The following is a 14,161-nucleotide window of genomic DNA, read 5'->3' as shown; positions in this document are numbered from 1 at the left end:
ATGGGCCTTATCAGGAACAATTAGTAACATGTAGGAACTTACCAGAGAGTTTAATGGTACAGAAAGGCAGAGAAAAAATACAACCTCCTAGACAGATGCTATGGTAGTCTAGAAGGTGTTCCTGTCCTGAGATAGCAGGTTAGGGAACAGCTGCGTTAAAATGTAATAATCTACCTAGTCAAAATCCCATAATTAAAATACATGGTCAATATCTTCTTTGGAGGGCAAGTACAGACTGTAATTTTCCAGTTGATATTATATGAGAAACTATGGTCTGTGTTAACAGTAACAACACAATCCAGTTAGGTTGGGATAAGAACCACTGATCTCAACGAGACTTACTCCTGAATAAGCATGCATAAGATTGAATAACCAAATAATTCTGAGATAGCATGGGGAGGAGTGAGCCTGTGAGTCCTCAGCAACTTCTTTGCTTTCCAGATTATTTGGAGAATTGTGTGTGACCATTTATCTTTAGCAAATGGCCCCCAAACCTGACAAATTTAGCTCACAAACATTCAGAACACCAGCAAAGTTGTTTTAAAAAAAGTGTGTGCATGCTTGAGGGACATATGCCCCATTAAGCAAATGCAGCCCATATGTATGTTTGCCCTGTGTAGCTGGCTTACTGGAACTGCAAATACAGGGGAAGCTGTCAAGTTATCATCATGACTGGGGAGTAGGTAGAATGACAAGCGACATCTGCTGAAATTCTCAACTCTGCTTAACTATGAAAGGTGCAGGAGTTATGTCATGTCTTCTCCCCCCCCCCCCCATTTGGCCAACCTGCTGGTGGGCTGGTTCAGCTTGGTGGGTCACGAATTGTACAATCCTGTTAGTATATAATCAAGAGCATGATAGACAGTGGTGATGGGGTGGAGGTGGATGAGGAGCTATTGTTGGTGTGTTGCATCCAAGTTCCCAAAATATCCATTTCTCATTATGCAGAAAGACAATTAGTCATCATTTAAAACACACACGTTTTTTATAGCAGCAGAGGCAGGCAGAGAGTTCCATTGGTGTTTGGGGAAGAGAAAATACAAGCACTATGAACTGGCATATTATTAGAGAATGGATTTAGGTGAAGTATTTCAATTCCTTAGACAAACAGGTAAAATGAAATACAGTTGCTAGTAAAATGCTTTTGTTAAAACATACAGAAAATATGAGCATTGTCTTTCATACACTGAAGGGACCACTTTTCACCTTTGCACATAAGACTCCCAAAGCTAGAAAAAAATCTACATAGACGGGTGGATACAGTTTGCATTCAAACCTATCAGTCACCAATCAATATCATGCAAATGTACTAATAAAAATAACAAAGGTAGTCTGCACATTGAATTCAGACTACAGAATTAAAGCACAACCTTTGACAGGAGACAGGTATCAGCTGCAATGTTTGCACATGGATCAATTTATGCTGATCTGTTGTGACTGCTAGAAGATGTCAGGATCCAGGTTTTACGTCTTGGGATTTGATGCTGGCCAGAAGTATAACCAAGTCTGAAATAAAATGTTCATATACATCTTTCCAAATACTAGTTTCATGGTATGTCAGGGGTTGCTAACATGGTGCCCAACCAGGGGGAGGGCTGTAGATAGGGGTAGATCACCTGCTTTGCATTCAAAAGATTCCAGGTTCGGTCCCTGGCATCTTCAGTTCAGTTTGGGAAAGATGTCCTGCCTGTAACTCTGGAGAGCTGCTGCCCATCAGTGTAAACAATACTGAGCCAGAATACCAATGGGCCTGACTCTGTATATGGCAGCTTCCTAGGTTCCTATGACCGGAATTGTAATTCAAGACATCTAGATTAGAGGGTGCAACATTGGCAACCCCTTTGGTAGGGTTTGGGCTCTCTCTCTTTTTTGGGGGAGGGATTCTGTTGCAGAAGAATAGTGCTATTGGGAGATTATCTTGAGGAATTGGGAGGTAATGAAAGACCCAAAAGGGGGATAGAAATTGAATGCTAAATCCCATTTCACTGTCCACCCCAATCTTCTTTTAGCATGCTTCCCCTTCTCCTGGCTTTTCCTCTCGATTAGTACTTTCAGCAGCAGCACGTAGCTCAGTGACTTTTCGCAGAAAGCCAGATGTTTGCAGGGGATGGACAGAGGAAATAAAGAGAGAGCTTTTTAAAAAATGTCCTGGTACTCTGTCACTGCTAGTGTAGTCTGTTTAAAATCGAGACTCAGCACTGATCAAGCTATTTGCCTTAAAAGGGCAAAATATCTGTGAAAATAAACTTCAGCTGGAAAGACAGGAAAGAAGGGGATGCTGAGGTCTACAGCAACTTAGTCACTATTGTGAATGCCCTACTCCTTCACAAAGAAAATACAAGCTTCCTAGAAACTGAGAACAAACCAGTAAGGACAAAGGGAAAGTTATTGGTTACAGAACGGCACAAGGGATGGTATTATTATTGGGAATAGCATTGTTGTTATAAATGTGCTGGTGGTGTTCCTGTTTGCAGTCTGAATTGTATGGACTTGAGCCTGCTTGATGCAGTTACATAATTTTGGACTTAAAGGTTGCATCCATCACCGCCATTCCACTTGTGCAACAGTCTTCTGCTTGTGCCATGGAATCTTCCCTCGCCTCTCCCTTGCACAACCTCAGCTCCTGCTCCAGAGGACTCTAAGAGCAGATGGGGATGGGAGGAGCATGTGGAGAGAGAAGAGGAAGGGGAAGTCCCATTGTACAAATGGAATTCTCACACAGTGCTGAATATAATTCAGTGGTCTTACATCCACCAGCTTTAGTAACATGTATTATTTCATTTATTTCAAAAATTGGGAAGTCAGTCCTGCTGCCTTTGGAAGCCCCCCCCCCCCCGGATTTCTGTCCCAAAGTCCTAATGGTTCACACATTTTCACAACCTGATCACTGCAACATGAACTCAACAGCTCACATCTGGGTGAACTATCACAAATCACAAGAATGTGTGACGTCCCCACATACTCCATGCTTTCCCATGTAGTACTTCCTTCTCTGATACTATAAATTAAACTGGACTGGAAGAAAAGTATCCCTGGAAGGATGGACTGGGGGTTATGAACAGCAAGCAGGGAAAAGGCTCTGAATGCTTTCTCACTCACATACTACTCTAGCCCTTGAAATTTCACCTTATTCCTTACACATCAGTGGAGCAAATCTGCATTAAACATCCAGGTCTGCATCAGCCTTCATGTGCTATCTGGGTCCGCGAGAGACAAAAGCCTGAAGTGAGTGAGCGAAACAAGACAGTTCTAAAGAGACTGTCCTCTGCCTGTGCTGCCCATCAAACACTGAATAGTTTTACAGCATACAGCTGAGGCTTTATCACAGTGGATTCTAAAACAAGGAGCAGGAAGAACAAACAGAGAAGGGACAGCACCATTCAGGTTTTGTAGCAGGCTCTGATGCTACTTAACCTGAAGAACCTGCCTTTGTAAACTAGAGATCTCCCTTCAGATTGAGGCGAGTTCCCCAAGGCATCAGTCCTGCCACCTCATTGACACAGTCAAGGCAACTAAATGGGTGGGGGGGAGAGAGAGACAGAGATGGCAAAAAGACCAGCAGCCAAGCATTTTAGCCTGTGGTTGCTAGGATACTGTGGAGACCCTCCACTGCTAAGCAGACAAGGGAGAAAATAATAATAATAATAATAATAATAATAATAATAATAATAATAATAAATAAATAAATATGTGCCTAGGCCCTATGGACAAACAGCAGTAACAATAGAAAGATGCTGCTTCCTCTTGCCCATCTCCACTAGCGAATGATGTGAGTTTCCAGTGAAATAATATGCTTTACAAACCTGGAAACTGTTACTCAGTAGGCTAAGGAGAAGAAAGACAATTCATATTCTAGAGCAGCAGACACTGGCCCTCTGGTTAATGGCCATTCAGTCTGCAATTTGAAAGCCAGTTTTCTAGGACACAAATCTCCCCTACCCCCTAGAGCATTTAGAGGTTATCTTATCAATGTCCTAAAGGTTTCCATGGCAATGAGCAGGGCTCTTTTTTATTTAGAGAGAAAGAGAGAGAGAGAGAGATCAATTCTGATTATTTTCTTCTTTAATAAGTAGTTATTAATGCAAGAGAGGTTATCTGAAAGATTACAGTGTCATTCCACATAAAACTGCCAGGAAATTTTTGCTGAAGGGTTAACGAGCGTAAGCAGGAGTCTTATTTGGCTGTTTGTCCGAACACATGAGGACATAAAACGGGGAGAGGGCACTGCCTCAGCTTTGTCCCCAGTGCCCCCGTGCATCCAGATATCTCTTCAGACCTCTATGTGTGTTTTACATGAAGGTATGAAGAACTCATCTACTACACATGTCCCCTGCCTTATCAGGGTTTCCAGTCCTGAGAAGGCTTCTGCATGTGTTCAGCCAAGCGAATGTAGAAGCCGCCTTCAGACCTTTGTGCAAAGGTCTGAAGAGGACCCTGCCTGAGTGAGGGCACTGTGGGCAGGCCTTGCATGCATGCTACCCCTCCCCACTTTAATCCCTTGAATGTTCATATGTCATAAGGTTACCAGATTTTTTTCAATGAATCGAGGGACACTTTTCAACTTCCTACTAAATAGATGGATTTTGTATTGGGGCTGATTTGCAAATCCAGGGACTGTCCCCAGGAAACGGGGACGTCTGGTAACATATGAGCATCTGAACAGGGCTAGATTATTCACATCATCTCAATGTTTGCATTTTCTTTTCAACAGCATGGTTCTAGCAGTTATTACTGCCAACAGCAAAATATATTATGGGTATTGCTTAATGATGATCATAACACACTCCTTCTAATAGACTTCACAGTTTCAGAGGGACTGAAGATTACAGTCCTACAAATCCTAAATTTATGTTGAAAAGTAACTGTATTCTAAACCTTCGCTAAGACATATAGTGAACTATTCCAAATAAAAGTTTCTCCCGTGTTATAGAACAACCCACAACTTTCTCCTACATTGCTCTAAAGGTGGCTAAAACAATTTTATAAAATGCATCATTTGTAACTGAATTCCTTAAACAGAATGACACTGGCAAAGTAACTTATTTTGAAATGGCTGAAGAAAATACTGACACAACACAGTGAATGAAGCCTCCCACTATCTTATAGCTGGTTATAAATGGTCAGTGTACTACCACACAGAATGGAAGTCTGAACCACAGAAGTGAATATATTGTACAATAGCCATGTATAGTGCACATTTCCCATTTTTATTTTATTTTATTTTAAAACCATTAGTTATCCAGATAGCTTAGCTAGGACTGGGTTGGCACAACCATTCAGGCAGCTGTTTGAAATGGCACATAAAAAAAAAACACTTCTGGAAATAGGGTAAAAGCTCAGGTTTACGCACTACATCTGCCTGAGCTGGTTCCCCATGAAAGCACCTCTACAACATTCCAAATAGAATTTTCACACACTTCTCTGAGAAGGGATAAGCTCATGAGAAGAGCCCTGCTGGATCAGGTCAAATGTCCATCTACTCCAGAATCCTGTTCTCACAGTAGCCCACCATATGCCTATGGGAATCCTGCTTGTAGGACCTGAATGCAAAAGCCCTGTCTCCACTTTTAATTTCAACAAATTGGGCCATGTGAACATCTCCCCATGGGGACATTGTGGAGAAACACCAGCACACAAGCAGGAAATGACACTTGCACTTCCTATTTCCCCCTCACATCTTCTCAATCATGCCCTATCAGCAAGATCTCAGAAGCCTCCTCAATGATACTGAAATGGATTTTGGGACGCACTTCATTTTGTGTATGAATCCTCTTGCGCTGCTCCTACCCCTTCCCCACACATAATAGCAGAAGCTCTTGAGCTAGCCCTGGTCACAGGCATCTGGCCTATATTCACCACCCTGTCAGAGAATTACATTCCCCTTGAGTAAATGCAAATACAATTTACGCAAATCCTTTTGAGTCCTCTCCCTCACCTCCCATTTATACAAATCAGTCTACAGTCTGTGCCAAAATTTCTCATGAAGTCTGCAGGTACATAATGAATACTTTCAAAAGCATTTTGCCTCATATCTATTTGGCAGCTCAGGCTTAGTCAAAGGGTGAAACCCAGCCTCACAATAAAAATCACAGCAAAACGCCCACAATGAGAAACAATGGTAACTCTGCAAACATAAAGTTGTAAAGGACTAGGATCATTGTGCAATAGACCTTGATGACACTTGTGTGCTGTGCAGAGATGCTTTAAAAATTTGTTCTTTGCTATACATTAACTAACCTGGTTCTACCATTCCCAGGCTACTGCAATGATTGGAATGTAGTTACTCCGCAGATTTCACATCTCCATATTTTACCATGTGCTTAGTGGTTCAAAAAAATAAGGTCCAAAAATGTATATAAAGATGTGTACTTTAGGATAAAATACACACTCCATAGAGATTTGATTTTTTTTTATTGCAGCTTAATGTGGAAATGGGATGGAACGAACATACGCAAAACGGGCAAGGACTGACCCGCCCATCCCTAGTGTTGTAATGTAGCCTATCTATTTACTTGGAAATAGATTCCCACTGAAATAAGTGGAATGTACTTCTGAATAAACAGTACAACTACATACTTTATTGTTTTATGAGACCGGGAGAGGGAGGATAGCCTATAATCCAAAAACTTGTTAAAACAGATTTTTTTTTTTTAAAAAAAAAGTTTTCCTGTTTTATCACTTAAGAGAAACGGATGAGTAAAGACAGGCCTCATTTCGAAACATCCAACTTAGTTGCAACGCTTGAAACTTACTGAATGTTTAAAGTGCAAAATAAACCTGTATTTTATTTTGATCAATACTGCTGTTTGTTTGTTTGTTTTATTTATATCCCATATTACTCCAAGTGTAGGACCCAAGACAGCAATGGGGCCAAAAATAATAATAATACTGTAGCCTTTAAGGTGCAATTTTTACTGCTTATCTTGGGATTTACTTACGCCCAGGTTATTTTGCATAGGAGTCACCTTTCTATAGGAAAAGAGAATGCAAACTAACAAGAAAACAATAATCACAGATCCCAGCAAACAGCAAAGAATGCTCTCATTTATAGTATTTATTTGAATGAGAGAGCTAATGTGTAATATAATTCCTTGCTATTCAGAGCAGTGAGCAGCAAACCTGCCTTCATTCACAATTTAATTGATCATATTATAAGAGGGAAATGTTATGCATAAACATTAGACATTGAAATAATGAGGTTTCTCTCTCCTTCTGGTCTATGATTACTTATAAGTGACCATAAGTAAGGGAGAAACTCTCCACAGAAGCAACAGTTCTGAATGTTAACTCTAAGAAAGAAAAGCTTGATGGTTATGCATAACCCCCAAGCAGATCATGCATTTGATCATGTCAAATGCCTAAACAGAACATTAGTTCATCAGTGAGCTGTATCAAATAGGGAAACGTAGACAGCAACATTGTGTTTACAAAAATCAACATTTAAGCTATATAGTCTATCTTTGAGAAGATTTCTCACATCTGCAGGTATTTTATCTACCTCACAGTAATTATTAATATACCATCTAAATTTGTCAAAATAAAAGTAGCAACTGGGATGCTACTAATAAATTAAATCACACAGTGTGTTTTGACATAAGCCATGAATTGCTTCTTTAAAAAAAGAAGTATGCATGCTTTTTCATGATTACCAAACCGTATACATAAAGATTGATTGGACAGTCATGAAAGGAAATTAAGAATCATGTGAAGGATGCTGTATTTCTTCTTCGGAGGTTTCAATTTCTCAATCAAAAACTTGTGGCAGCAAGTGAGAATCAAGAATAGATTATTTCCCTCAAATTTATTTTAAAAGATTCAAAGTCAGATTTATTACAACTGTCCTTTCTGAGCAGGTAAGCCAAGCACAGGAAAAATATTCTGAAAGGATTCTTTTTTCTTCTTCCTCTCCTTTGAAGACATTTCAAAACCACAGAGAGAAGCAAGATCAGGAACACTAGGGCAATCCTCTGAGTAAGTGCCAAATGGGACTTGTGTGCTATGTTCAGGCTCCGTATCTTATCTTTGTCACAATGGATCTTCCCTGATTTTTCTGCTAGTTGCAAAGAATGTCAGACAATAAGGAGCTCCCTACACTGAATGCCCATTCACTCAGCAGCATCTTATTGACTGTCGCTCCACAGTTTGCTGCCCACAAGGTTTCCAATAGGATTTTGTTTTATGAGAGTATTGTACCTTCCCTCCCCCTTTTTTCAGAGCACACTGTCACAACCTCTCTCCCATTTTGTCATTTCTTATAATTTTATTGCTTGGTCATTTTTTTATTCTGAAGCCATGCATAAATCCAATGGGATGCCACAAATCTGTCCTCCGTAAAGGAAATGCATTTTGCAAATTCTTCCTTACCTGAACATGTATTGTTGTTTTAAAAAGGGCCAGAAACATCATTAGATAAATAGCATGATTAGGATCCACAATAGTATATTCTGGAGGAATGATGGCTCACCTGCTTTGCATGAAGAAGGTTCTTAGTTCAATCTCCAGTTAAAATAATCAGGTAGCAAGTGAGAAATACCTCTGCTTGAGTCTCTGGAGAGTCACTGCCAGTCAGAGAGGGTAATACCAGGCCAAATGGACAGACAGTGGTATAAAGCAGCTTCTCATGTTCCTGTGTTATGGGCTGGCCCACAATTTGCATTTTGACTCCCACTGGAAGGGAGAATCTCTAACTGAATAATTATCCCCTCCACAAGTTATACTCCCCCATACAAGATATGCCTACCGTGCCCCCTTTATCTGTGGCTCTGGATATGACAACCAGTGAATTCAATTACTGTATTTTTTGCTCTATAAGACTCACTTTTTCCCTCCTAAAAAGTAAGGGGAAATGTGTGTGCGTCTTATGGAGCGAATGCAGGCTGCGCAGCTATCCCAGAAGCCAGAACAGCAAGAGGGATTGCTGCTTTCACTGCGCAGTGATCCCTCTTGCTGTTCTGGCTTCTGAGATTCAGAATATTTTTTTTTCTTGTTTTCCTCCTCCAAAAACTAGGTGCGTCTTGTGTGGTCTTGTGTGCCTTATAGAGCGAAAAATATGGTAATTGACAAGTGACAAGCTAAATCACCTCTTACATCCTCTGTTATCACTTTCTTCTATCACATACAGAAGGACAGCAGGCATCAGTGATACAAGGAAATCCCAAGAGGAACATATTCTCAGGCATTTGAACAAAGGGAATGTTTTCACAGAAGTCATATAGAAAAATATGTATCAGAACATTATGGAGCTGGGAAACAAAGAAAACCATTTATACTCCTACCCTTTGAGCGTTTTTGCATATATATTGTTGATGGTGATGTAGAAGCATGTATGCCCTGGTGTTCGAATCACAAAGTACTTCATGTCTCCACAGAGCTGAATGTAAACTGGGGCATTTGTTTTAACAGAATTTTACTTATTCTGTATTCTCAGTGGAACATAACGCTGAAGTGAGAAAACTCTTTGTTTTTGCTAACTGCGTGAACCTTTACAATTCAGTGATTTAATTTGCATGTTGGAAAATTAAATCCAATGTTTCTTTCAGCCTCTTTGAGCCTTCTAACATGGGGCTGGCTATTCATCTGACAAAAAAACAAACAAACTGTAAGCCACCTCAGTGTACTTTCCAGCTGACCAGTTGTTTGTCCACCCAGATAGGCTTAAACTGGCCTTGAAAGCTGATGTAAGGAATTACTCACATCATTGGTTGAACAGAAATGTGGCAATGATGGAGCAATTTGACAACTGCCTATCCAAATGGCCGGCTCCAACATGCAATGGATTCCCTTAATGTTGCCACAAACTGAGAGCCAACTCTTGAATATGCGACTCAATCATAAGCTTGTGTGGAGGCATCTTTAGCTTCCAGAGTGTGAGCCAGAAAAAGTGTTTGTGTGTGTCACATAAGCACACAAGTGAATTTGCTAGAGTTTCATTCTAGTACAACAGGGATAACCGGCATAATGTCCTCCATATGCTGTGGCCAACCAGGGAGTTCTAAAAATGTACAAATATGGATTGACGGTAACGATAACCCAGAGGTGAAATCCCAAGATAATCAAACACATTTTCTGTGTTCTAACACATTATGTTACACACGGTAAGTTCCTGTGAGTCTTTCAATTCATGCCTTCATCCTGAGTAGCAATTCTAACTTGTGTTGATGATTATGAGTATAGGAATATACAGAGTTGTTGTTATGTAATCCTGAATTTATTTATCCTTATGAAAAAGGTATGATATGGGGGAGTATTCTTAAAATGTTTTCACTAGTAATAAAAACCTGGTGTTAAGGGATTTACACAAATATATGTGCCTTGAGAACTACAGCTTATGTTGATCAAAAGTTTTTCTTAAGCTGAGAAAAGAAAAACTATGTAACTCAGAGAACCCCAAAGTCCAACAAGAATTTGAAACCACATGAGGAAACTGAAAAGCAATGTATATTTTATGGATGTGAGTAAGTTTCCAACACTCATTTTTCAATTTTACTCAGAAGTACGGCTCAATTCAATGGGATTTACTCCACAGACTTGTCATTATGTAGTCCTGGATTTATTTATCCTGAGGAAAAGGGAATGATATGGGATGGGTGTTCTTCACTCAAGAATAAAGCCCTTGTATTTACTCCCTTTGGGAGTATAATGCTTACTAAATGTGTATAGGATCATACTGTCCAAAGGAACAACTGAACTCACAACATCTGTTGACTATTGCAACCCATAGCTTCCTGCTTTCGAAGCAAAAACATTGCATTACTTTTTGACACCTCTTAAATTCTAACTTAGGTTGTCAGAAAGAGCAAAACAGACACCTTTCCCCCTTGCTCTCCTTTCTAAAAAGCCTTGTCAGTTTTGACTGCCTTGGTGGACTTGATGAGCTGTGAACGGTGAAGCGGACCAGACTTCTCCAAAGAGACTCAAGAGAGATGAGAGGAAGAAGTAATGCTGGCGAATGGTGAGGAATCAGAAGGAAGTCCTGCACTGGTGTCGCTGTGCCCCAGAGACACACTAAATTATGTACTAGAGAAAGCCCAGGCTGCAAACTCATGCGGACCAGCACTGGCAGTATAAATCTAAGGCACCTCTCTGTTTCAGACAGCAGTACAGCCAAGAAGAAAGACAGAAGAGATGAAGGTCTAAGAGTAAGCCACACTCTTCTCAGGGTCACTTGGAAGAATGCAGAGAATGGGGCTATCAGAGTACATATTTTGAGTGCAAGGACTGAGTCTCCCCTGCCCCCGTACATGGGATGCAGTAACCAATAAATGCAAAGTGTGCACAGCGTCCCTGCCTTTACTTCATCACCAAATAATTGCAACAAGGCACCATATAGCTTGAATTAAAGGGTCAGGGTGTCAGGGCCAGAGGCAGGCTTGACCCTTGGGCACTTTTCTTTTGAGAAATTAAGCTCTGGTCTTCTGTGCTTCCTCTCTTTCTTTGCAGCCTCACAGCCCCCACCTCAATACACCAGTAAGGAACTGCAGACAAAGTTTGAAATGAAAGAGTAAATAGACCCAAAGTCTTCCACTACCCAGGAGGAGAGAACAACAACCACCTGAGGGTCAGAGGAACAAAGAATTCTCCACAGTAGAAAAGGAAACTTGTTCTGAGGTGTAGAAAGATAAAGCTGCCTCTTCAGATTCTGAGAGAACACTAAAGAAGGCAATTCAGTGTCCACTGACCTGGAAGTAAGCCCCATTTGACTCAAAGCGGTTTACTTCCAAGTAGACATATAGGACTGTACTGTGAAGGGGCTGTCTAAACCCTTATAGTCTTTGTATTCTCACTGGGAACAGAAAGAGGAAAGTGACTGAGTGGGGAAGGTTGTCACTCACATTCTTACCTCTACCTTGTGATACCACCAATGCTCAGCTTGCAGATAGATGGCCTTGCAGGCAAAGAAGTGAAAAGCAGCTTTGCAGAGAGCTACTAAGTCACAGATATATGTCACAGATAAAGAGCATCCAGGTCACCTTTTTATGTCACACAGAACGGTTAAAGAAACTACCCCAAATATTTTTGCCTGAGTAGGTTCCAAAGAAAACTTAGGTTCACAGGAGAACATGTTAGCAAAAACACCCCTCTCTCTTTAATAAATACCTTGTAAATAGGAAACGGGTGCAATTAAAAAAAAAAAAAAGGTCCGTGAATTTGGTTCACATAGTTCAAATGGCAGGCAGTCCCCAGTTAAATTCAGGGCAGAAAGCCACAACAATATCAAAATCCCAGACAGAAACGACATACCACACTGGAAGAGACAGTCTGATGATGCGGTTACTGCTGTGATAATTTTGAGAAAGGGAGAAGGGGATAAAATGAGAGAAACTGTGCTCCCCCGCCCTTCACATTTCCACACTCTAGGAACTCTCATTTTTCTGCAAGGGGATTTGGATACCTTGATATCTGAAAAGGACACAGAGGAATGTGGCGTTGGAAATGTGGGCAGCTCAAAAGATAAAAGAGTTTTTAGCGCTAGGAGGGAGGGAAGGCAGATTGGGTGGAAGCAATTTCTGAAGCTGAGGAGGAAAGCGATGGGAAGCAGAAGGCGGCGCACAGGGATCCACAAGGCGAGTGAATGGGCAGTGCGGGCGACAGAGACAGATACACGGGGGGAGAGAGAGAAAGAGAGAGACCGAGACCACATCACAGGGACGCCACACGGACACAACGCTTAACCCCTGGCTTACTGTGGGCTCTTGGGGTAGAAAGGCAGGGTGACATGGCTGAGGTCCTGGATGTCAAAAGCGGTGGGCTCGGCTGAAATGGCCTGCCTCTTGGTCCTCTGCTCGCCATGCAAGGTGGTGGAGCTTTGCTGGTGCGCCTGTTGGGTGGCGGGCCGGATAACCGAGCGGTACTTGTCCAGTTCGTTCTGCAGCTTCTGGATCAGCTCGTCCTTCTGGTCCAGCTCCAGCTCCAGCTCGTCGATGAGCGCATCCCGTTGCCTCAGCTCCTCGATCTTCTCTTGCAAGGCATATTGTAAATCCCGCAGCGTCCCCATCCTTCAACCTCCTCCTCCTCCTCCGCCACCACCTCCTCCTCCACCTCCGTGGGGCTCCTGCCTGCGCCCCCCTCTCCGCGCGTGGCAACTTTCCCCCCCGCCCCACAAAGAAGTAGTAGTAGCCGCCGCCTCCTCCTCCTGCCGCTTGTCCCACTTCAAGCCAACTTTGCCAATCGCTCCTCCGATCGACCTGCTGCTGCTGCTGTTGCCGCCGCCGCCGCAACCTCCGCCCGCAGCTCCTGTTAGCCTTTTAACGCGCGCCTCCTCCAGCCTGGCTGGCTTGGAGTCGGCGCTGTTTTTGGCTCGGCGCGGCGATTCAGGCTACGCGAGGAGGCTTCGAAGAAACATCATCGTCTTAAATGGTGCCCCATCGGCACCAGTTCAGCGACTGTGATTTCTATCTTGCCTGCGTCAAGCTAGACTGGAGAGAAAGGCAGCGAGAGGGAGAGAGAGGGGGAGAGAGAGAAGGAAACGGAGGGAGGGAAGGAAGGAACAGAGCGCGCGAGGGGCGTCTGCAGCATGCCGTAGTCCAGGCACTTTCCCTCCGTCGCTCTTCGGAGGGCTACTAGGACTCGGCTCAACTATACAGCCAGCGGCTCGCTTCTCCCCACTCCCACCCCCCTTGCCGCCCCGCCTGCTCGAGGTAGGTGAGGGGGTGGGCGGTGTGGCATGCCAGGCACTTCACGCTGAAATGGGCACGCCACGTTTGCAAAGGAATGTGCAGCCTCTCTGGACACTTTTCATCGGGAGGGCGGGCGGGCAGACAGCCTTAGTTACGCACGCAGACAGGCACTTCAGCTATAAACATCCACAGGAGTAAGGGCTCGGCCAGACCTTCTCCAGCCGTCAACCCCCAAGCAACCTCCAGCTGTGGTAGAAGAAGTTCCGTTTGGACGATGGGCACTCGCAAGATCTCACACGCGCACCAAGCAGTGCCTTGCGGTTTAAAAACGCACAAATAAATTAGAAGCAACAGGGACTGCAGAGCCCATTGCTGTCTGGGGTTGGCGAATGCCCCCTTCAGCCCCAGTTAAAGTGCATAGTGCCCAGCGCTGGACAGGTTGCTTTGGAACCCAAGGCAGAAAATAGCACAAGCATTTATTTCCCAGGGTTTTGTTTGTTTGGTTGGTTTTTTAAAAAACAACAACAACAACAATTAAATTGCTA

General features: G+C 42.8%; 1 protein-coding gene across 2 annotated transcripts in view; it reads right to left on the bottom strand.

The window, feature by feature from the left end:
* Positions 1-14,161, bottom strand: part of PRKG1 (protein kinase cGMP-dependent 1) — a 653,626-nt gene that overhangs the window by 491,714 nt on the left and 147,751 nt on the right. Inside the window, exon 1 of one of the 2 annotated variants that reach the window (XM_083443673.1) lies at positions 12,684-13,621. The exons of the other annotated variant lie outside the window; for it this stretch is intronic. Coding sequence (XP_083299799.1) covers positions 12,684-12,994 — 311 coding nt within the window. The 5' untranslated portion in view covers positions 12,995-13,621. Of the gene's footprint in view, positions 1-12,683; positions 13,622-14,161 lie in introns of those variants that run through there. 2 annotated transcript variants of the gene reach the window in all.

This window comes from Podarcis tiliguerta (assembly GCF_965153285.1).
Source record: "Podarcis tiliguerta genome assembly, chromosome: 5".
NCBI classification, from domain to species: Eukaryota; Metazoa; Chordata; class Lepidosauria; order Squamata; family Lacertidae; genus Podarcis; species Podarcis tiliguerta.
This window is presented reverse-complemented; position numbering and strand designations above follow the sequence as displayed.